This window comes from Macaca fascicularis, chromosome X (assembly GCF_037993035.2).
Source record: "Macaca fascicularis isolate 582-1 chromosome X, T2T-MFA8v1.1".
In the NCBI taxonomy this organism is placed as follows: Eukaryota; Metazoa; Chordata; class Mammalia; order Primates; family Cercopithecidae; genus Macaca; species Macaca fascicularis.
The window spans coordinates 136,409,902-136,434,771 of NC_088395.1; the positions used below are offsets into that span (position 1 = coordinate 136,409,902).

Consider the following 24,870-nt stretch of genomic DNA (forward strand, 5'->3'; position numbering starts at 1 on the left):
ATACCTTCTACAGAGAAAGCTGGACTCTAAAACTTGAATGAGTTGTATCAGGAAAGAAAGCCATCTCCAGAAATGCTCACCTGTTGCAATCAAGCACTTTTCATAGGTTATTTGAGAGCCATCATTAAGTTTCACCATGTTGCCTCTCACATCCAGCTGTACTACCTGGTACAGTCACACACATAAACAAAAGAGGTAGAGATGAATTAGCTTTGAAAAAAATATATATATAATTCACATCAAATTCACCATTTTAAAGTGTGGAATTCTGTGGATTTCAATATATTCACAAGGTTGTGCCACCATCACCACTATCTGATTTCAGAATATTTCCATCACCACCCCCAAACTCCAGGCCAATAAGAAGTTGTCAGTCCAGGATGGGCACAGTGACTCATGCCTGTAATCCCAACACTCTGGGAGGCTGAGGCGGGCAGATCACTGAGGCCATGAGTTCGAGACCAGCCTGGCCAATATGGCAAAACCCCGTCTCTACTAAAAATACAAAAATTAGCCAGGTGTGGTGGCATATGCCTGTGGTCCCAGCTACTGGGGAGACTGAGGTAGGAGAATCACTTGAACCTGGGAGGCAAAGGTTGCAGTGAGCCGAGATCATGCCACTGCACTCTAGCCTGGGCAACAGAGGAAGATTCTGTCTCAAAACAAAACAAAACAAAAAACAAACAAACAAACACAAAAGTTGTCAGCCCAATAAGAAGAATTAGTTCTTGACCTAAAGCGATCCTTAAGAAACCATATCCAAGTAATCATGGGAACCACAGTTTCTGGTACCCAGTTTTTTCAGGCAGTCATATGTTGGAAAAGACAGAAAGCAGGTAACATTAGAGCAAGTCATGACAGTCCTGAAGCCCTGCCCCATGTGTGAAAAAGGAGAATCGGAATAGCCTTTCTTATTTGGCTGTTTGGAATTATTTATTATTACTTTGTTAATAACCCTCCTACATCTACAACATTTTTACAGAATGCTTTCTCCAACTTGTAGCCTTCACTGAAACTTGGCTCTCTCTTAAGGAGAGCTTACATGTAGAGGCTGTTAGTTCCCCCACACTCCACATCGCAAGGCCAGGAGGAGGTGTTGGCATTTTGCAAGCTTCTTGAGGTTACTGGTCTGCTGCTTCCAGATTCTTGTACTTTCATTCTCTTCTGAGGGACATCAGAGGAGTCCTATATTCCTATGAATCACTTTTTTGAGCCACCTCCTCGCTACTCCTCCTGATTCACTGAAGACCTTGGAAACTGGCTCATACTGTTCCTCATCTTGTTATCTCCTAAACCGCTCCTTCTACCTCAATTATCCTACTTGTTGGTCACAATTTTCCATCCCTTCAGCTTTCGCTCAGTCTGTCTCCTATACTTGCTTTCAATTTTCTCTGTTTATTTGACTAGCTGCTCCATTCTAACTAATTTGGGCTGATGGTAGAACATCCAAACTGTTCTTTTGCCAGTACCTTTAATTCCCTTGCACCCTACTCCTTCTTATGGTTAAGAGTTTGAGCTTTGGAGTCAGAGAGAATAGGCACCCAGTCTTTGCTCCACTCTTTACTAGCTATGAGACCATTCAATTAAGCGCCTACTATGTATCAAGTTTAGACAGTGATCCTCACTGCTTTCAGAGTTTAGTGGCTAAGACAATTTAACAAGCACTAACAGTAATCAAGAGTGATACATGTGCTATGAGTGGTAAGAACAGTGCAGGTAGTACTGGGAACATATGACATATGCCATCTAGTCAGGGTGGGTTGGGTAAAGCTTTCTAGAGGCAACGACATGAACTGAGATCTGATGCAGCTTCTTTAGCCTCCTTTGATTTGTCCCTGGTAAGCTCCCTCTTCAATCCAATCCCGCTACTCAACCCTCACGTTGCTCGCTCTCAGATAACCATCTTATGTTCTATTGTATTGTGAAAACAAATGAAGCCATTAGATGTGATCTTCCACAGCTTCCCATGAGGCATGAGGGCTCCCCACCACCCCTGCCCAGCCTATTAACATTCTTGTCCCATCCAACAGGTCCCGCCTTTGATTCTACGTCCTCTTCACGCTTTTATCCAATTGCCATCTCTCTCTTCTCATTTAAATCTTTTGAAAGAGTACTTTACCCTCTTTTCTAACTTCCCAATGGTATCTGTTTTATTTTAGTTTATTTTATTATTTTTTTGAGATGGAGTCTTGTTCTGTCACCCAGGCTGGAGTGCACTGATGCAATCTTGGCTCACTGCAACCTCCGCCTCCTGGATTCAAGCAATTCTTGTGCTTCAGCCTCCTGAGTAGCTGGGATTACAGGTGTGCACTACCACACCCGGCTAATTTTTGTATTTTTAGTAGAGACGTGTTTTCACCATGTTGGCCAGGCTGGTCTCTAACTCCTGACCTCAAGCGATTCACCTGCTTCAGCCTCCCAAAGGTATCTGAACTGCCAAATCTCACAGTGCATTTTACAGTTCTTTTCTTCCCAGATTCCTCTGCCACAGTAATACTGTGGATCACATCCTCCTTCTTGAAACTCCCTATATCCTTGGCTCCTGTCCTCAGGTTTTGGGTTCTTCTTAACCCTGCCTCCTAAAAATTGGGGTTCCCCAGGGCTCTATCCTTGCCTTACTCCTCTTCTCACCAGATCAGTTCTCCCTGGGAGGCTTCACCTACTCTCATGGTTTCAACTCCTACACATATGCAGATGATTCTCGACTCTGTCTGAGCCCAGGTCCCCTGAGCGTAGCAGTCATATGTCCAACTGCCCAGAAGACACCTTCACACAGATATTCCACTTCATACTTAATGGTCCAAAACTGAATTCTATCTTCTCCCTTAAACTAGCTCTTCCTCTTGTAATGTCTTTTTCAGCTGGGGGTACCCTGCCATCCACTCAGACATGCAGGCTAGAAATTAGAAAATCATCTTTGCCTCCTCCATCTCCTACCTTTAACCAACCACCAAGCCTCATCAAGCACGCCTCCTAAGCATGCCTCAAGTGTGCGCCCTACTTCTCTTCACCTTTCTATCAAGAAGTAATACTGGCTGGACATGATGGCTCATGCCTGTAATCTCAGCACTTTGAGAAGCCAAGGTGGGTGGATCACCTAAGGTCAGGAGTTCGAGACCAACCTGGCCTACATGGTGAAACCCCGTCTCTACTAAAAAGACAAAAAAAAATTAGCCAGGTATGGTGGCGCATGCAGCTACTTAGGAGGCTAAGGCAGGAGAATCACTTGAACCTGGAAGGCAGAGGTTGCAGTGAGCCAAGATCACGCCACTGTACTCCAGCCTGGGCAACAGAGTGAGAATCTGTCTCAAAAAAAAAAAAAAAAAAATTAATACACTGTACACTGATGCTATTAATAGTTTAGGCTCTGGAATCAGAATATCTGGGTTCCAATTCTGTGGCTTCAGACAGACCTGGGTTCAAATTCTCTCTCTACCGCTTACTAGCTATGTGAGTTTAGGCAAATTATTTAAAATTTATTTATTTTTAAAAATTTCAACTTATTTCTCTGTAAGAGGGAAATAATATTCACCTCATAAGATTATTGGGAGGATAAAATGAGATGGTACACATAAAGCATTTAATAACTGTGCTTACAAGATTAGAATAGGTACTATACAAATTTTACCTCTTACTTTCTTCTTCATCATCATCATCATCACACCACTACTATTCTAATTTGGGCTCTCATCACCTGTTGCCTAGATTATTGCAATAATCTCTGAAATGGTCTCCCTCTAGTCTTGTCTCACTGAAATCCATCCTCCTCACAGCCAATAGTGATTATTTAAAATTCAATTGCCTAAAATGCAACAGCTCCCCAGCTCTCCAGTGCAGAAAAAGCTCTTTCATGCAAAGCCCTCCACAATCAGGCCCCCTGCTTCATCTCTTGCCACTTCCTAATTTGTACCTAACTGCTCTGTCAGCTCTGTCAGTACCGAGCTGCTTCTATTTCCTGGCACCAAACATGCTTTTTTGTACCCCTGTGCTTCTGCTTAAATGCTGTTCTTTTTTACTTGAATGCTCTTCACTCTTCTCTAGTCTGGTGAATGCCTCTTCATTCCATAAGACTGCCCATTCTGTAAGACCTTCTCCTCCAGAAAGCCTTTCCTGATGTCATCACTCAATTGGGCATGCTTCCCAGTATTTCCCACAACATAGTGCACAGATCTCTCTTACTACACACCTATGTGTTATGATTATGTATTTATGTTTCTGCCTAATACAGTTAGCCCCTAGAGGGCAGGGCCTGAGTGTTGTTTACACATAGGGGACACAATGTCTCATTACCAGCTTATCAACAAACCTATATCCATCTTCTCTGTCTAATGTCCCCTTATAGGAGAAGTGGGTATGTTCCTAACAAATGACAATCCCTCCATTTATGCTGTGTATCTCATCTACTCTGGGCTTTTGCTCCTTCAGAAAACACCTCCCTATTGGAACACTGCCGTTAGTTTACACACACACTCTAGTACCTGCCATTAACAACAATAAAATATAACAAAACCATCCTGGGACTCCAGAAATACCCTCTAATAACTGACCTTATTACTCAGACACTCACCTTTTAAAGTCTAACAATATCTTCTATGCTGAGTTATGCCCAAATTATTTTACTATAATGAATAATACATATTTGTCAATCTTTTCTCATCAATAATCCCAGAGAGAAGTTAGCGTGGGAAAATAGGAAGGATGAGGAAGGGTAGAAGAGCAAATAGGAGAGATAACAGCTTTTAGGGTCAAGTTGAGTCAGCATGCTACCCTAGGCTTTGATACTAGTGCTTTCCCCAGAAAGACACACTCAGCATTATTAAACCTAAAGCAGCTCGATCCTTCTTTGATGAGCTACAATGGCAGGACAGACATAAATGGTAATGGAAACACACATCACCATACTGGCTGGTGGGCACATACGTACAGCCTGACAAAGGAAGCGGTCTACTAGCTCACCTTCTTCCCAGTGAGGACGGCCACACCACCATTCTCAATGTGAGGCAGGTCCTGAGCAGAGACATAGAAAGAAGGTGGCTGGAAATATATGCTGTATGGAGCAGAGAGGGAGAATATTATAAGCATGTGGAACTGTTATCAGCTTCCCCCATAGCTTTAATAAAACTGTTTCCATTATCAGAAACTGTAAGGGACGTTTTCCAAAGTAAGTCTCCAAGTCTATTAAATCGTGGTCATGACTTGCTTACATACAGGCATCCAGATCAGGAGTTCTCAACCTGGGGCAATTTTGCCCCCAGGGGATGTTTGCCAGTGTCCAGAGACAATCTAGGTTGTAACAACTTGGGTAAGGATGCTACTCACATCCAGTGGGTAATGGCCAGGGATGCTGCTAACCATCCTACGATGCACTGGACAGCTCCCCACTCCCAGCAAAGTGTTATCCTGCTCCAAATGTCTATAGTGCTGAGGCTGAGGATCTTGCTCTAGATTTAGTTTCATTTCAAAGTAAGAACAAGTGGAGCACTCACGGAGCTGGTATTCACATATCCACCCAAATGGGTTGTCCAGAATGGTGCTCTTCAATGGAACAACTAATTCTAGCTCCTGAGATGACTCTGCCTCAAACAGTTAACAACTATATTAATATTAATTAATTAATATTGGCTGGGTGCAGTGGCTCAGGTCTGTAACCCCAGTGCTTTGGGAGCCCAAGGTGGAAGGATCACTTGAGGCCAGGAGTTTGAGAACAGATTGGGCAACATAGCAAGATCTCATCTCTAGAAAAAAAATTTTTAAATTAATAAAAAGCACATGGTGGTACACACCTATAGTCCTAGTTACTCAGGAGGCTGAGGTGGGAGGATCACCTGAGCCCAGGAGTTTGAGACTGCAGTGAGCTACGATTTGGCCACTGTACTCCAGCATGGGTGACAGAGCCAGACCCTGTCTCTAAAAATATGTATGTATGTATGTATGTATGTATATATGCATAAATATACATATAAAGTTAGCCACTAACTTAATTGAAAGTATACATCCTGTTTGAAAATGGAACATGATAGTGGGGGTGAGGGAGAAGGGTAAGTTTGCAAAATTTGGTTCGGTATCAAAGCGGTCACCAATGAGAAAAAAACTGGAACCCAAAGAACATGGTACTAAAATTAAGAGATCTATGTTGTCCTTCAAAAGGAAAAAGCTTCTGGACCTGTATCTCCAAGTCTGTCATGCAAAAATTCTAACAGAGGCTCTTCCTTACAGTCTTCCTACTCTACTCCTGAAATTCTAAATGCCTGCTAGGCTGTCAAAGAGAGTGCTGTTAAATAGTTTCTTTTCTTCTGCTCTTGTAGGACATGTCTAGGCAAGTATAAAGAAGTGATGGCTGGGCGCAGTGGCTCACGCCTGTAATCCCAGCAATTTGGGAGGCCGAGGCGGGGCAGATTACAAGGTCAGGAGATCGAGACCATCTTGGTCAACATGGTGAAACCCCGTCTCTACTAAAATACAAAGAAATTAGCTGGGCGTGGTGGTGCGTGCCTGTAATCCCAGCTACTTGAGAGGCTGAGGCAGGGGAATTGCTTGAACCTGGGAGGCGGAGGTTGCAGTGAGCTGAGATTGTGCCACTGTACTGCACTCTAGCCTGGTGACAGAGCAGCAAGACTCTGTCTCAAAAAAAAAAAAAAAAAAAAAAAGAAGTGACAATACAGGCCAAGTTGATCTTCACCTAAAGAAACTTAACATAAAGGTTCCAGAAATAGGAACATTAGTATTTCAGAGGCCAATATTACACCATCAACTGTTGGTAGATCTGGTAACAGAATCCAGGACTCTTGCCCTTTGTAGACTGTTATCTCTAAGCTGTACCAAGTGTGGACCGTAGTAGACTCTAGTGGACAGCCAAGTCATCCCTCCTATTCACTGCACACAGTCAGTGGCAAAATCCTAACCTACTCTCTGTGCTTAGCTGAAGTTGTTAGTCAGGCTCATTTTACATAAGCAAACACACCTTCTCTCTTTTCCATTCCACTGTTTGAATCGCAGTGTCTTTGTGACATTTGGGTCATCTGAAAACCACAGTTCTTTTGAAAGAGGAGGTCGCATGTATGGCAGCTCAGGATCTTCAGATACAATCAGCACCTTCAGACATAAAAATCATGATGCTTATCAGAGCCAAGTAATTTAAGAGGCAAATGTCAAAACGTTCACATTAGCTAAATACTTGCAGACTGTACCCTCTGCACCAAGCCAAAAAAAACATGTACCTTACCCTGGCCCCAGGATCCCGAGCCCGGATGGATCTGGCTGCAGCAAAAGCAGCCGTGCCTCCACCGATTAGCAGAAAAGGAACATGACTTGGCACGCTGTCTTGAGGAACTTCCTCTCCTTCTGAAGCTGAAAGCAACAGAACACACTGGATGAATCTTCTTGAAGTCTCAGATGATTCTTTGCCACTGTTAAAAAAAAATCACCTTGCACTTGTCTCAATCCTCCACATAAAGCTAGCAAAACATAGGACCTACATTAACCTTAACAATCTTCACAGCATCCTGATGGGAGAGGAAAAGCAAGTATCCCTTTCATTTCATAAGTGACAAATTAGGAGAATGATTTCACCAATGTCATTCATTCATCAGTTCTGAACTGGTACTAGGACATGGCTTAAATATTTAGTTACTTCTAAAACATTTAGAAAGTATACATCAGTAGGCTTCTGCCCTTCCCATCAATTTCCTAGAGATCACCAGGAAAATATCAAGCTCAGTTTCACCTTCCATTAGCAACAAAGGGAGAAAATCCAGGGGGTCAATTGGGGATTATTATACAATGTTCAAGAATAAGGAGGTGTTTTTGAAAAAAGCAGAACAAACTGCCCACCCAGAGTTGCGGGGCTTATTAAAGGATTAAAACATTCCTCTCTGAAAATTGAAGCGAATCATGTGAAATGGAAGTGATGGCTAGGGTATGTGCTTTAGGAAAGCAAATATACCTTTAGCAACTCGAAACTGCAAAGACTCAAAAAGGGAACAAAACAGGGGAACAAAACCAGAAGAATTTCCTCATTTAAAAAATGGCTTTTGGCCGAGTGTGGTGGCTCACACCTGTAATCCCAGCACTTTGGGAGGCTGAAGCAGGCGGATCACCTGAGGTCAGGGTTTCAAGACCAGCCTGGCCAACATGGTGAAACCCTGTCTCTACTAAACATACAAAATTAGCCAGGCATGGTGGCGTGTGCCTGTAATCCTAGCTACTCCAGAGGCTGAGGCAGGAGAATCGCTTCAATCCAGGAGGCGGAGGTTGCAGTGAGACAAGATCAGGCCACTGCACTCCTGCCTGGGCAAAAAGAGTGAAACTCCGTCTCAAAAAAAAAAAATGGTTTTCATCTCTTTTCCAATAGTTTTCCTTGCTAAGCTTGCCTTTTAAGAGATTTCTTTCTTTTTTTTTTTTTTTTTAAAGACAGAGTCTTGCTCTGTCGCCCAAGCTGGAGTGCAGCAGTGTGATCTTGGCTCACTGCAACCTGTGCTGCTTGGGTTCAAGTGATTCTCATGCCTCAGCCTCCCGAGTAGCTAGGATTACAGGTGCCTGCCACCACACCTGGCTAATTTTTGTATTTTTAGTATAGATGGGGTTTCACCATGTTGGCCAGGCTGGTCTCGAGCTCTTGACCTCAGTTGACCTGCACGTCTCGGCCTCACAAAGTGCTGGGATGACAGGTGTGAGCCACCGTGCCCAGCCAAGAGACTAATATTAATATACAGAAAAACAACCAATCATAATCATCACTAGCTTTATTCTCAAACCCAAATTTCAGCCAAATGCTTTAAATCACTCCCAGTTCTAGGGTAATACCATACTTTCTAGATGCTTGCAATCTCATACCACCATTGCTTCTACAAGACATCCATGAATCACAGCACCCCAACTGTTTATAACTTTCCCTTTGTGAGTCTCAAATCATAGCAAGAATTAAGGGAATACTCACCAGATAATGCGGCCTTTTTCTGTTTCTGTTCTGGTGTCAGCCCTAACCCTGAAATTCTTTCATTGTATCTTTTTTCGTCCTCTTTTATAATCTTGTAGGCCTGCAGATCCAAACATGGAGAAAGTTTATTTCACCATACAGCTAGCTCATACTGTAAGTAATATTATCTTTCAATTAAATGAGAAGCTTTTGTCTATCTGATGTTAGTTCCTCTATGTCAAAACCACTAAGACAAAGTTGTTTTCTTAAGAAATAAAAAATACTGGGTGTGCACATGCTTGGTATGGAAAAAATATGTGTAAGCAGATGAAAATATTCCAGTTTCAGATTTTTAGGCTCTCTGTAAAGAATTCTCCCCATATTTTATTCTGAATGTACAGTTTAAGAAAAAAGAAAAAAACATTTTATACTAGAAGAATAAAGCACTAGAAAGGGCTAATCTTTATATGAAGCACAGAACGGGGGTTTGGACTATGCTGGACACTAGCTGTGAAATCAATCTATAGGGGTCCCGGGTAGGAAGCTGGGACACAAGTTTTCCTGGTCAACATTCTGGCTTTTGCTGCGTACTCACATAGTGGTCAGAAACATGGCCGCCTGTATTCTATTTTTAGAGAGTTACCCATCATTCCCTCAATGGTCTGTCCTTTTCCTAAACTCACGAGGTAGAAGGGATCTCATTCAGAAAAACTACACACAGATTATTTACTAGGGGGTCAAACACCTTGCTTAAACACCTGTTATATTCCAAATATTCTATCTTCTCTAGCCTTTCAAATTGGAAAAGGGTAATTTTACCATTATGACTAGTTGTGTTGTTTTTTTTTTTTAACATACAGCACCAGAGTTTATTGGAGACCTTTTAAAGAAAAGGTAGGCAAGAATGACTTGACATTATAATGCTTTTGGCTGGGCATGGTGACTCACAACTGTAATCCCAGTACTTTGGGAGGCTGAGGTGGGCAGATCACCTGAGGTGAAGAGTTTGAGACCAGCCTGGCCAACATGGTGAAACCCTGTCTCTACTAAAAATACAAAAATTAGCTGGGTGAGGTGATGCACGCCTGTAGTCCCAGCTACTTGGGAGGTTGAGGCATGAGAATTGCTTGAACCCAGGAGGTGGAGGTTGCAGTGAGCTGAGATCACATCACTGCACTCCAGTGTAGACGACAGAGTGAGACTCTGTCTCAAAAAAAAAAAAAAAAACCTACAACGCTTTCACTCTTTTGTACCCCACAGGGTAAACAAAACAGGAATTTAAGTGAACATATGTCAAATGAAATCTCAGATTAATTAATTGTAGGAGAAAGTAAAGACAATCAGAGGAAGTATCATAAAACATATTCTTTTTTTTTTTTTTTTTTTGAGACGTAGTCTCACTCTGTTGCCCAGGCTGGAGTGCAGTGGCGTGATCTCAGCTTACCACAACCTCCGCCTCCCAGGTTCAAGTGATTCTCCTGCCTCAGCCTCCAGAGTAGCTGGGACTACAGGCACACGCTACCATGCCCAGATAATTTTTGTATTTTTAGTAGAGGTGGGGGTTTCACTATGTTGGCCAGGCTGGTCTCGAACCCTTGACCTTGTGATCTGCCCACCTCGGCCTCCCAAAGTGCTGAGATTACAGATGTGAGCCACCGCACCCGACCCCATAAAACATATTCTAAGAATACTTCTATGACTTCCTTCCAGAACAGCCCATCAGGCAATGTGCTGCAATTGAGGAACCTGGACCCTGAGAACTGGGTTTAACCTGGAAGCATTTAACATTGTGACAAATGAAGTAGAAAGAAGTACTGTATGTGAAAAGACAATAGCTACTCCTTGAATTTACTACTGAATTTATCAAATAAACGAATTCAATTAACATTAATTTCAGGAAGAGTTTTTATCTTGGCATCAGATACTAATACACAAGTCCAGTATTTACTCATACCTTAAAAACATTTAAGAAAGGGACTTTGGCTGGGCACGGTGGCTGACGCCTGTAATTCCAGCACTTTGGGAGGCCAAGTTGGGGGGATCACTTGAGGCCCGGAGTTCGAGACTAGCCTGGCCAACACAGCAAACCCGTCTCTATTAAAAATAAAAAATGTAGCTAGGTGTGGTGGGGTGCGCCTATGATCCCAGCTACTAGGGAGGCTGAGACAAGAGAATCACCTGAACCCGGGAGATGGTGGCTGCAGTGAGCCGAGATCGCACCACTGCACTCCAGCCTGGGTGACAGAGCGAGACTCTGTCTCAAAAACAAATACACAACAAAAAAAACCTAGAGGGGAAAACTTCTCAAGAAAAGAGAAGAGAGAAGAGAAGAGAAGACAAGACAAGAGACGAGACGAGACGAGACGAGAGATGAGGTTTTACCTAAAAAGATGGCTTACTCTGGTCAACATGAATGAAAAGAGAAATAAACAGGGGCCATGTTCATTGAGAGGAATATCCCAAAATAGCCTAAGCCCAGCTCACACTTGCTAATGGCTTACACATGAAGGGAAGAGCAGACCAAGAAATATCTAGGTTTAGTCGGGAAAGAGCAAGAATGAGGTTGGTATGTCTGATATATATATAAATGTATTTATTTCTTTACCTTTCCCCCAAGGGTTTCTGTACTCCTAGTTTGCACAGATTTCCAATTAATGACATGAATACATGTCAGGTTAAGAAAAACTATAAATTTATGAAAACTATTAGTGAAGACAACTTTTCTAAACAGATGAATATGGTGGCATTTATCCAACTTAATGGGATTTGAAAGGCAACAGGTCATTTTCTGAATGAGGCAACGCAATCCCATAGTTTAACAATGGCAAAGGGCCCAAATACTAAATCTTATTAAATATTCTAAAGGCTACTTTGGCTCTGCCCACCAACAAAAAATAGAGGACTGAGATTTGAGGATCTGCCTCAGGTCCTAGTGAAAGTTACCAGCAAAAAGAGGAAAAACTCTCACATCAATCCGAATCAGAAGTTCATATTTACAATCCAAGCAGCGGAAGCACTGTTGAAATCAGTGTTTTTCAAACCGTGGTTGCATGCCGTTAGTGGGTTGTGAAGTCAATTTAGTAGGTTGCAACCAGCATTAGACGCAGACACAAATGGAAGAGAACAGAAGCTAGAGTAATTACATGACACCTAGTAAGAGTCGTTTTTGAAGCTCTGTTTCTGTTTTATGTATTTGTGGTCATAAAATGGGTTGTAAGAGAAATGTATTTCTCACTGCAGATCATGGTAAAAATTTTTGAAAGTCGGCAGTTTACTCCCTTCTTTTTGGAGGGTAAAGTGGGAGGGAGGTAAAGAGCTCCCAATAAAGGAATTGCCAAAGTAATATTTATACTTAAGTTAGGAACATTTCTTCAAATGAGAGAAAAAAGTTACGAAGAAATACTGCTCACTGTTATGGACTGAATGTTTCCTATTCCTATATTGAAGCCTTAACCCCTTATGTGATGGTATTTGGCAATGGGGTTTTGGGGAGGTGATAATGGTTGAATGAAGTCTTAAGGGTGGGGCCCTAATCAGATAGGGCTGGAGCTCATATAGGAAAGGGAAGACACCAGAGTTCCCTTGCTCACTCTTTCTCCCTGTCTGCCCCCCACCCCCCAAAACCATGTGAGGACACAGCAAGAGGGTGGCTGTCTGAAAGCTAAGAAGAGAGCCCTCAACAGAAACTGAACCCTGTCTGACCTTGATCTTGGCCTTTCCAGCCTTCAGAGCTATGAGAAAATAAACCTCTGTTGTTTAAGCCACTCAGTCTGTGGTGTTTTGTTTTGTTTTTTTGTTTTTTTTTTTTTGAGACGGAGTCTCGCTATGTCGCCCAGGGTGGAGTGCAGTGGCTGGATCTCAGCTCACTGCAAGCTCCGCCTCCTGGGTTTTTACGCCATTCTCCTGCCTCAGCCTCCCGAGTAGCCGGGACTACAGGCGCCCACCACCTCGCCCGGCTAGTTTTTTGTATTTTTTAGTAGAGATGGGGTTTCACCATGTTAGCCAGGATGGTCTCGAACTCCTGACCTCGTGATCCGCCCGTCTCGGCCTCCCAAAGTGCTGGTATTACAGGCTTGAGCCAATGCGCCCGGCCCTGTGGTGTTTTGTTATGGCAGCCCAATAAACTAATACAAACATTCCCAACAACTTACAGCAATATCCGATCAAATCTGAACATCGATTTTAAATTCATCGTTCTCTTGAGACTAATACCAATTTCAGACAAAAAAACTAAGCCACCTCAGATCAAGTTTTCAATGATTTAAAACAAAACTGTACATAACAGTTCAATAACAGTTGTAGGTAGACAAAAGCTTATCATTTAACCTGGAACCACTTTATAATACAGTAGCTTCATTATTACCAGTGTTGGATAAACACAGAGTACAATGAGGCATTTAACTGAATGACTTGAGAGGAACTTGTGCTTCTTAGATATTTCTAAGGCAGGAGAAAAGAACAGTGACCAGCCCTGTCTTGTAGCTTGGCATCAAGAGAATTTGCATGGTCAACTCTGTGGAAGCCATCCAACTCTGGTACAGCAACACAGACCAGGAATTTATCAGGTTTAAATTGTTACCAACATACTGAACACAAAGGCTTTAATCTATTTTTGAATGAATGGGGTGGAACTGATGGGAAAAGTTGAGAGATATGAAATGGAAAAAGTAAGGCTCAGAGGGTAGTATCTGAAATACGAATGAGAGGCATTAAAGAAAGCAATCTACATGAATGTGTTAGCTTGTACTGCTTCAGCCACTTTTGACCAAATTAGAGATTACAAAGGGACACTGCCAAATGAATTTACTTTGAAATAGAGGCTGCAGGTGGAAAGGTAGATAGGGAGAATATTGCAATTTCTATGGCTTTTTGGATCTCCTCAGAAGCATTCAATAAAATGCCTTTTCACAGTCAAAGTCTGGCTGATTGTTTCCCACAAAACACAAAAATTACATTTTACCTAAAATGATTCAAAAATGGACGGTGTTCACATTACCTTTATTTGCTTATTTAACATTTAGTCTGAGACTGTCTTGTTAGATATGCAGCACTAAAGCACAATATAATTTGGTATCATACAAAATCATTATAAAATTGGCAAAAGTTTCAAAGAAAGAGGTAATGATGAGGATTTGTGATCATCATTAGACTTGTGGCTTTAGCTATATCTGGTAGGACTTCAACAGTTTGAAGAATGAGATTTGAGGACTCACTAGTGACTGACAATGTCCCTTTAATAAACACCTAGAGAAAGCACATGCTGTGAATGTTTTATTATATTCTAATGTATCAAGTTTTCATTAGTGCCATGGTCTCACCCACCCTACCCCAAAATATATTTTAGTGTAAGCATCTTACATAATAAACTCCTGCCCCAGTGACTGTTGCTCCTACAATTAAGAAGTACACTAGGTTGCTGCCATCTTTCCCAGAAGCACCTGTAGATGCTAGTGATCTAGAAGGGGATCCTAGGTGATGAGACTGCACAACTGTAGGTAAAGATAAGGCCAAGAGAGAAACAAAAGGAAATAGAGCACTAAGAATTAATGAAGAAACATTCAATACAAAGGCAGGGAAGCAGTTTTGGTTACCCTGTGCTAAAAAAAGAAAAAAGAAAAAAATGCTGCTCCAGGATTGCAGAATGTATATTTCATCAAATCACATTATCAGACAGCTCTCACCTATTTCTTACTCTGATTTGACTCACAACAGGCAAGAACTATCTACTTTTCTTGTCCATTTGGGAGTCACATCAGAGCATGAGGATATAGGTAGCTTCAAATAATTTTCACGTCCCTTTCTTTAACCTAGCAACCAAGGAACAAAGATAAATTCACTGTCTTACCAATGTAGAAAAAAACCCCTAAACTTGTAATGGCTTAATAAGTAAAACAAACAGCTTGCTTCAATCAAGGTGTTACTAGGTGTTATCTAAGTTGGTTCACTCAACCTTACAGGATCCAACTTTAGACTGATCAGCTTAGTCACAGTAAACCCTGCCAAGTTAGGGAAAAAACACCCACAGAATAATTCCTCTGTGACCTGCTAAGCTGATCGGAGTTCATTTAAGGAGATATAATGGTGCTAATACTACGTAGCAATTAAACACCATATTTCTCACCTCAAACAAACTCCATTCTAAAATCAGTGATACTAGCCCTGCTTCTGTAATTTAGTCTTTGGGTGAGATTCAGGGATAGCTTTCCTTTTAGGAATACTTAATATTTTTTATTGAAGGCTTTTTGTTTTTTAATGTGAACCTCAAGCTGAGGAAAAATAAAATGTCTGACAAATAGGTCAAAATCAAATATTGTGCTAAGGAGCTGCAATGGATTTTGACTTTATTCACAGGTTAGTGTGTGACATCCAAGAAAACAGGTACAATTTTGTGGGTTACTTGAATCTAGGAAAACACAGTGGCTTTCAAGTAAAGAGGAAAAAGACAAGTGAAAAGAGCAGAAATCAATCAACATGAGATTAAATTTCAGTCATTCCCGAATTGGCTCCCATAAGATATTAGGCAGCAGGCACTTAAAAGAAAGCTTTTTGAAATTTTTTCCAAAAGGAGAAAGGGGAATTAGTTGCAAAAGTTTTAAAGCAGAGTACTATCGAGTCTATTAATGGGAGCTGTTTGGCAGCTTCTTTACACACGCTGCTTTTCTACTTACATAGACACCAGCTCCTACTGTTGATAAGCCCACAATAAGGACTAACACAGAATTATCGATTTTGCCCCCTGATGCACCAGAGCTAGCCATTTGTCTTGTCATCTGGAGTTCTAGAGGAACATGCCATCGCTGGAACAAGTTGCCTAAGAAACATAATTTATTAAGACACACACATACAAAAATAAAATAGTTAATACATATTTATGATTAAACGTCAGTGCACTGTACAAGACTTACTGCCCACAGATATTCACCATTAAATGATCAAGAAAAACATCATAAAAACTGCATACATAAATACTACAGACAGCTGAATGAACACTCTTAAGTTGCTGAAGTTTTTAAGAGTAAAATTTAATGCTGCCCAGTGAGGAAATCTTCAGCTTCCAGAAAAGATCATGAAAAACATGAATAGTTCATCAGATACCTCTCCCTTCATGTCTTTCCCATAAATGAAGTAAACACAGAAAGATGACTGAATAGGTAGATATACAAAGTTAACCATGGGCTACCTGGGACATTATAATAACCATTTAAGGAGTAATCTAAATGGCTCCAATCTTGCACAAAATAAAACGCAACACACTCTAACCAGGACACAGTTCAATCTTGCATGAAAGGTAATATGTCCTGGAATACAGAAATGTTAAAGCTCAGAAGAAAACCAGAAAAATAAAATTTTAAATGAGTTTCTCTCCCCCAAAGAACTAAAAAATTTTGGACTATGAAATATTTTTTATAATGACAAAATTTAAAGTGTCCAGCAACTCCTTGGCTCTTACTCCTCCAAAATAATACAAAGGTTATTTTGATGTAAAACTATGCAGAGCTATGTAATGATGTGATGATCATAACAACACCCGTACATAGAAATATGTGAGTTCTGTAGATTTCTTTTTCTAGGGAGATGCTGACATTTTCAGATAAAGGAAGGTCTCAGTGTACCTTCTCTGTGATTATTCCTCGTGTTTGTTGACTATCAACCTAGAGCAGCAATTTTTTTCTGCAAAGAACCAGATGGTAAATATTTTCAGCTTTCTGGGCCATTTGGTGTCTGCTGCAACTACTCAATTCCGCTGATGCTGCATAAAAGCAGCCAAAGACAATACATAAATGAATGAATGTGGCCATGTTCCAATAAAACTTTATGGACACTGAAGTTTATATTTTATATAATTTTCATGTGTCACGAAATTGTCTTTAATTTTTTTCAGCCATTTAGAAAATGTAGGCCAGGGGCTCATGCCTGTAATCGCAGCACTTTGGGAGGCCTAGGCGGGCAGATCACAAGGTCAAGAGATCAAGACCAACCTGGCCAACATGGTGAAACCCCTTTAAAAATTAGCTGGGCAGGTGTAGTCCCAGCTACTCGGGAGGCTGAGGCAGAAGAATGGCGTGAACCCGGGAGGCGGAGCTTGCAGTGAGCCGAGATCATGCCACTGCACTCCAGCCTGGCGACAGAGTGAGACTTCGTCTCAAAAAAAAAAAAAAAAGAAAAGAAAAAAGAAAAAAGGTCAGGCGCGGTGGCTCACACCTGTAATCCCAGCACTTTGGAAGGCCGAGGCAGGCGAATAACCTGAGGTCGGGAGTTAGAGACCAGCCTGACTAACATGGAGAAACCCTGCTTATACTAAAAACAGGCCACTAGTGGTGCATGCCTGTAATCCCAGCGACTCGGGAGGCTGAGGCAAGAGAATCGCTTGAACCCAGGAGGCAGAGGTTGCGGTGAGCCGAGATTGCGCCATTGTACTCCAGCCTGGGCAACAAGAGCGAAACTCTGTCTCAAAGAAAGAAAAAGAAAAAAGGAAAAAAAAATAAAAAAAAGCAAAACCCGCTCATGGCTCCTGGGGCACACAAAAGCAGGTGACTGACTGGCTTTGGCCTGTGGCTGTAGTTGGCAGACCCCAATCTAGAGCAGTGGTTCTCAAACTTGAGAGTGTATCCGAATGCCCTGAAGGGTTTATAAAACAAAGCCGGCCAGGCCCCAGGTCCAGAGGTTCTGATTCAATAGATCTGGGATGGGGCTCAATAATGTGCATTTCTAACAAGTTCCCAGGGGATGCTGCTGTTGCTGCTGTTGCTGTTAGGATGGGGACCACACATTGAGAAACATCCATCTAGAGCAGGTACATCCTATCTTTTGGCTTCCCCGGGTCACATTGGAGGAAGAACTGTCCTGGGCCACATAAAAAATATACTAACACTAACCATAGCTGATGAGCTAAAAAAAAAAAAAAAAAAAAAAAAAATCGCAAAAATATCTCATAATGTTTTAAAAAAGTTTACAAATTTGTGTTGGGCTGCAGGTTGGACAAGCTTAGCCTAGAGGCTGACACATATGTTCCTGTCCTGTCTAGGCTTTAACAGACAAACAGAATGGACACTGGTAGTAGCATCCCATGTATACTTGCAGAGATTAGAGAAGGAATTTCCCCCTTGCTTTCATAATGTTAGGCCACAGACGGGTAAAACAAGCCCAGTGTGGATCTGTGGTCTCTCATCTGAAATCCTGGGGACCATGTGTATTTTGGAACTTTGAATTATCTGGTCTTAAGCATATGGGGCATATACCACATAGTGACAGCTAGCAAGGTAAAGGGCAGCAACTCATAGTCAAACATATTAATATGACCAATCATGCTAAGTGATATTTTAAAAAGATTATAAAGTAGCCTCTCTCCAGTTCAGGTCAGGTTTTACTGGCAAATGAGAAATGAAAACTTGATAGTCTTAAATTTTGGTCATTCTAAAATTTCAATTTCAATATCTGAATTACAGATAAGAGACTTTAGATCTATACTCGTAGAAAAGGAAATGTAATTTTCTTTACTGTTCTTACCTGCTTTTAGAACTCTTCATCACCACATGAAATAAAATGGTTGAGATTTGGAAATAATGACAAATCATGAAAATAAAAACATGAGTGGGGCAGAAGCTTATCTCAATCTGGGCAAGCTTTTGATTTTCAGAAGCTTACAAAAATAATGAACCATCAGAAGTAGAAAGTGGTAACTCTCAGAGCTTAGAAAAGGAAACTGGTTAAGAAAAGTTCCACGTGATTTAGTTCAATGAATTTAGTTTGTCCTCCACCCCTAACCCTGGTTCATTTACTAAAAATAAACGTTTTTTGTTTTTGTTTTTGTTTTTTAATTCTGTTTACTCCTCCAGAAGACAGACCCTAAATACAGACATTATAACAAATTTGTTTTAAGATCATACTTGTGTTTATTCTCTTTCTGCTTGCTTTTCACACACTGATAATACTAAGTGTGTAGATTTGAGAAAGTTCAGCAGCTTTTGTCTCAATTTGCCAAAAACAAAAAAAAAAAGAAAAAAGCATTCAAAAGTAAATTGACTTTTTTTTTTTTTTTTTTTTTTTGGCAGGGTCTCACTCTGTCCCCAAGCTGGAGTGCAGTAGCACGATCTCGGCTCACTGCAACCTCTGCTTCCTGGGCTCAAGAGATTCCCCAGCCTCAGCCTCCCATGTAGCTGGGACTACAGGCATGAGCCACCAACGCCCAGCTAATTTTTCTATTTTTTGTAGATACGGGGTTTCACCATGTTGCCCAGGCTGGAAAAGTAAATTGACTTAAAAAAAAAAGTAAACTGGTTAATATTTAAACTACTGCTTGAAAAGAAATGTAATACACTACTATCATTAATAAACCAACTTTTAAAACTTTCTGCATACCTACAAAGTGACTTTAATTTTGTAAAACATACTAAGTATTGTCTGTTTACATTCCCCCTCCCCCCATTTTCTTTTCCCTATGAAATTCCTCACAAACCTTTCTCCCCACAGCTTCAAAATGTTAGGAAATACTGAAACATGCCTTTTCACTTGTCTTACTAACATAGAAAAGCCAACTTACTCCTTTTCATTATAGCACCAGTTTACTTATTTTAGGTTTTCTGCAGTCAAACCATACATACAGTACAATTTCTTCCTCACACTTAGGGTTTCATTCTTAAGAAGCCAGTTTGACCTGCACAACAGCGCCTGACGCATAGTAGGTGTTTGCTCAATAAATATTTGTTGAATTAATGAAGGAAGAAAATAGAAATTCTTCCTAATTCTACTGATATTGACTGAACATTCTTATTACTATTAATTTTTTTTTTTTTTTTAAATGAAAGGGTATTGGTATGTTGCCCAGACTAGACTCAAACTCCTGGGCTCAGGTGATCCTTCCACCTTAGCCTCCAGAGTAGGTGGGACTACAGGTATGCACCATCATGCCTGGCTAACTGAACATTTTAAATAATTCTTTGCAAAGAAATTTTAGCCAGGGCATGCACAATGGCTCACACCTGTAATCCCAGCACCTTGGGAGGCCGAGGCAGGTGGATCACTTGAGGCCAGGAGTTCGAGACCAGCCTGGCCAACATGGTGAAACCCCATCTCTACTCAAAAATAAATAAATAAAATAAAATAATAAACTTAGAGTTTTGGTTTTTTTTAAAAAAAAAAGTTTTAGCCAGATTCCATTTATTTCAGGTTGCTTAATCATAAATGAGTAACCTCAAATATCACAGACTAGCTTTAGAATAGTAGCTAAACTAGCAAGCTCATTTCTGTAGGTTTTGCAATCTCCCGTTTTTTCCATACTCCCAAAAGGCCTTTTCCAAAAACACATCTTCACAATTGAGGCACCCAGGGATCCTCAATGGTTAAGAGGTCTATATGTTCTTGAGACTTGTTTCCTGAGTGTCAAACTGATTTTTCCAGCATGGAGAAAACGCAGGATGGCCAGGTGCGGTGGCTCACGTTTATAATCCCAGCACTTTGGGAGGCCGAGGTGGACGGATCATGAGGTCAGGAGTTTGAGACCAGCATGGCCAAAACAGTGAAACCCCGTCTCTACTAAAACTACAAAAATTAGCTGGGCGTGGTGGCAGGCGCCTGTAATCCCAGCTACTCGGGAGGCCGAGGCAGGAGAATCACTTGAACCCGGGAGGCGGAGGTTGTGGTGAGCTGAGATCGCGTCACTGCACTCCAGCCTGGGCAAGAGAGCAAGACTCTGTTTGAAGGAAAAAACAAACAAACAAAAAACACAGGACAAGCCTAGTTTGTCCATTGTAGATAAATGATTCTTTACAAGGAATCTAACAACTATTTAAGTTTATCAGCCTTTTTTTTTTTTCTGAGACAGATTCTCGCTCTGTCATCCAGGTTGGAGTGCAGTGGCGCTATCTCAGTTCACCATAACCTCCACTTCCCGGGTTCAAGCAATTCTCCTGCCTCAGTCTCCTGAGTAGCTGGGATTACAGGCATGTGCTACCACGCTTGGCTAATTTTGGATTTTTAGTAGAGATGGGGTTTCTCCATGTTGGTCAGGCTGGTCTCAAACTCCCAGCCTCAGGTGATCTGCCCACCTCGGCCTCCCAAAGTGCTGGGATTACAGGTGTGAGCCACCGCGCCTGGGTATCAGCCTTTTTTTGTTTTTTAGTACCAATCCTTGCTGGAATTTTAGAAGAAACAGAGTAGCAATAACTATAGTACAGCGTGAACCATTCTGATGACAGACACACAAGGAAAAATTATTTAGATAACAGAAAATAAAATCTCTCTTCTGCAAAGTTAAGTCCTTCACAATGCTGTACTAGGGTTCAGTCATGAGAATTTACCATGTACCAGAGATGGTACAAGATGCTAACGACACAAAAATAAATAGGACATAATCCATGTCCTCAGGTAGTGTTTAGTTTAGGAGAATGGCTGCTACTATTCTGAATATGAGAACATGAGCTTGATACAAATTACAAGATACTCTAGATTGCTCAGTTTGGTTTTTTAATCCTTACGTCAGTGAAACAGAAGGGGAAGAGTCATTACTCATCCAAAACAGTATTTACCAAACTTGCCTGATCATATGAATGTCAAGGGGCTCGTTAAAATACAGATTCCCAGAATTCTCTCCTGGAGAAGGTTAGGAATTGGTCCTCGACGCGATTCACATGACCAGGCAACTTTTGGAAACATGATCTAGAAGAAAGCTAAGACATGCAGTAACTCCCTCAAAAAGTTAGAAATTTCTAGAAAATCTAACTTATTAACTGGTTACAGAAAAGGCTGAGTTGCCAAAGAATTTCTTCTGCAAAGCCTTGTCTCAGCAGAAAGAACGGGGAAAGACTAATCCTTTAGGCTTCAAAAAGAAGTCACATTTGGCAGTGTCCAGGAAGCCAGGATCCTTGCCCACAAGGAGCTCAGTTTCCTTTTTGAAGAGGTGAGAAGGATTCCGAATAGAGAAAAATGTTCAAACATTTGAACCTACAGTCAGGGAGTCGGTGATCAGTCTGATAACATGGGCGGCAGTGTTTGGTGACCAAACAAAATATTACAGAACAGAAAATATCTATTATCTAACCTATCTGCTCCTCTGTGTCTGAATGCAGACATAGAGTGTTGACTATGAGTTACCTTCAATCATTTCTGGAAGGAGGCAGAGCATCCAAATAAATAAAGTAAATAAACAGTAGCTATCATGGTTTTAAGGCAGAATGCAACATCTAATGGAAATGAACCTGACAATGGTGACAGATGTCAATGAGATAGTTGCAAGGCAGGTTTAAAGTTTAAAGGTTTGGGAGGCCGAGGCAGGCGGATCATGAGGTCAGGAGTTTGAGACCAGCCTGGCCAGCATGGTGAAACCCCCGTCTCTACTAAAAATACAAAAAATTAGCCGGGCGTGGTGGTGCACACCTCTAGTCCCAGCTACTCGGGAGGCTGAGGCAGGAGAATTGCTTGAACCCGGCAGGCAGAGGCTGCAGTGAGCCAAGATCACTCCACTGCACTCCAGCCTGGGCAACACAGCGAGACTCTGTCTCAAAAAAAAAAAAAAAGGAAGTTTAAAGGTAAGGTGGAGGGAGAAATGGTGTATAAACGAACCTCGCTCTTTCTCACCTGTGCAAAAACACATGGTAGATGCTACTACATGAAAAAGAAATCAGATTAAAGGCAATTAGTAATCAAGCCACAAAACAGAGTTAATTCCTATAATGAGAGTATCAGAACTTCTTTTTGAAATTGTAACACTACCCTCACCCATTTTTAAAGGCAGGTGATGTCATACTTTGGTGCATGGCCAAAGGACAAAGAATAAGTGTATGCAAAGAGGTGGATGGATATGTCAGGAAGTCTGAATATATTCTACAGTAGACTGCCTTCAAACAAAGACATGCAGTGGAAAAAACCACTGGAGTCTGTATTTTTCAGTAGTTCTAACATCACCAACCACTTTCCAATGTCTAATACATCAACTTAACTTTGCAAATGCATATTTAATTGATGAGAACTTTTGGTCAGACTTTAGAATGCTGGTAAAAGTCGTGAGACTTAAGCAAAACAACTACTCAAAGTCTGAAAGGCCAGTGTGGATGAAAAAATTCAGGTTATTGCCGGGCGCGGTGGCTCACGCCTGTAATCCCAGCACTTTGGGAGGCCAAAGCGGGCAGATCACGAGGTCAGTACATCGAGACCATCCTGGCTAACACTGTGAAACCCCATCTCTACTAAAAATACAAAAAAAAATTAGCCAGGCATGGTGTCGGGTGCCTGTAGTTCCAGCTACTTGGGAGGCTGAGGCAGGAGAATGGCGTGAACCCAGAAGGCAGAGCTTGCAGTGAGCCGAGATCGCATCCACTGCACTCCAGCCTGAGCAACAGAGCGAGACTCCGTCTCAAAAAAAAAAAATAAAAATAAAAATAAATAAAAATTCAGGTTATTTCAATTTCTGTGCAACAAGCACAGAGCACCATCATTTCAATGCACAAAACCCACAAAGATGACATCCATTGATAAGGCATTAGTTTAAAAGCTAAGCAGAGGTTTTAAGTTCCAAGAGCAATATGTCCCAGGACATAACTCAAATACACCTATCAGGAAACATTTTCATTGTGCATAGCAACTGGAAAAACTGTTCAAATGCACATTTGCAAAGACCCTAACAACCCAAGGAAAACATTTTCCACTTTTTATTTTTAAAGCACCCAGGTGTTTCTGTATTGTAAAAGCCTCAAGGATAACTTCCGACATTGCAAATGCCCTGGGGATGGACACTGAAAGATTACTGATTTTTTTTTAAAGCAGCTCCTACAGGTGGATCATTCATTGTCCCCATGAAGTAATGCAGTACGAAAATAAGCAGGCTCAAGCCATGCTCAGATAAATTCACGGATATCTGATGTACAATGGGCTAATTACTGGGAAGAGACCCGAATTCATTCTTAACTTTTTGGGGTCAACTTTAGGAAGCAGTATGGAGTTACAGCAAAGGGATTAAGGACCTGGAGACTAGCAAACTATCCTTAGCTCTACCTATTAACGATGTGACCTTTGGCAAGTAGTTTCACCTCTCTGTGCCTCAGTTTATTATCTATAAAATGAGTGGGTTGAACTTTACCACAAAACCCTTCCAGCTCTAAAATTTGATGGAACAACTTAACGGAGGACAAATACAATGCGTTCTGCAAACTGTTTCTTTGAAGCCTTAAAAACCACCAAGAACTACACGGCTCAGGCATCTCCAATTAATTCTGGGCCAATTCTCTATGTGTCTGGTGCACAACCGACCGACTCCTTACTTGCCTTGCACCGTTTCTATTTCACTGGGCATTCAAATCCATGGATCTCATCTATGGTTTGCGAGGCTGAGCAGATAATACCCTCATTCACACAAGAAACTTAGGCTTAGGTCTTAAACGTCCTGTTTAAAGTCTCATTCGGTAAATGATAAAGTCTACTTGACCTCATTGCTCTAAAAAGGGGGGTGGGGAATGGGGATGGCGGGGAGGCGGCGACGGCCAGTTGTTCTGGGATCCCTGAACAGCAAACGCTCCCCGGAAAAGGCCTCAGGCCGACTACTGGGTTCAAATCTCTTGAAGGTCAGGTCGGCATGGCTGAACCAATTCCTCCGCTTGCAAGACTCAGGGTTCGGAGTCTGCCAATTTGGAATTCACGCGACTATGTGTTAAGTTTCTCGGGGGACGCGAGGGTAGAGGGCTGCAACGCACAGAGAGCCTAAGGCGCCAGGCCCTTGGACTTGGAGGCTGCCTGGAATGGGTCAATCACCTGGGAGCCGGTTCCTCTGCCTCGGGCTTCGGACGCACACGGTCCGCACCAAGGGCACCAGCTTCTGCTTCAAAGCACCCGCCGCCAGGCCTCCACACCGGAACATTTCGGCGACCGCTATTCTGGTCCTCCTCCTTCCCTTTCCTCTCACGCACGACCGACGGGTCAAACACCGCGAGCCCCAGCCAGCTCCCCCTGTCTCTTCACACGCACACTAC

General features: G+C 41.7%; 1 protein-coding gene and 1 long non-coding RNA gene across 3 annotated transcripts in view; one reads left to right on the top strand and one right to left on the bottom strand.

The window, feature by feature from the left end:
- LOC102117857 (uncharacterized) overlaps positions 1 to 10,801 on the top strand; it is a 34,593-nt gene extending 23,792 nt beyond the window's left edge. Inside the window, exons 2-4 of the long non-coding RNA XR_006695439.3 lie at positions 9,034 to 9,088; positions 9,775 to 9,808; positions 10,625 to 10,801. This is a non-coding gene — a long non-coding RNA (uncharacterized lncRNA). The remainder of the gene's footprint in view (positions 1 to 9,033; positions 9,089 to 9,774; positions 9,809 to 10,624) is intronic.
- AIFM1 (apoptosis inducing factor mitochondria associated 1) overlaps positions 1 to 24,870 on the bottom strand; it is a 35,966-nt gene extending 11,096 nt beyond the window's left edge. The window contains exons 1-7 of one of the 2 annotated variants that reach the window (XM_005594553.5): positions 24,653 to 24,870; positions 14,273 to 14,403; positions 8,936 to 9,035; positions 7,223 to 7,347; positions 6,962 to 7,092; positions 4,957 to 5,047; positions 81 to 165 (exon numbers count right to left, since the gene is read on the bottom strand). In XM_005594553.5, coding sequence (XP_005594610.1) covers positions 81 to 165; positions 4,957 to 5,047; positions 6,962 to 7,092; positions 7,223 to 7,347; positions 8,936 to 9,035; positions 14,273 to 14,403; positions 24,653 to 24,758 — 769 coding nt within the window. In that variant the 5' untranslated portion in view covers positions 24,759 to 24,870. Of the gene's footprint in view, positions 1 to 80; positions 166 to 4,956; positions 5,048 to 6,961; positions 7,093 to 7,222; positions 7,348 to 8,935; positions 9,036 to 14,272; positions 14,404 to 15,582; positions 15,726 to 24,652 lie in introns of both variants that reach the window. The other variant, XM_005594552.5, reaches the window with a different exon arrangement.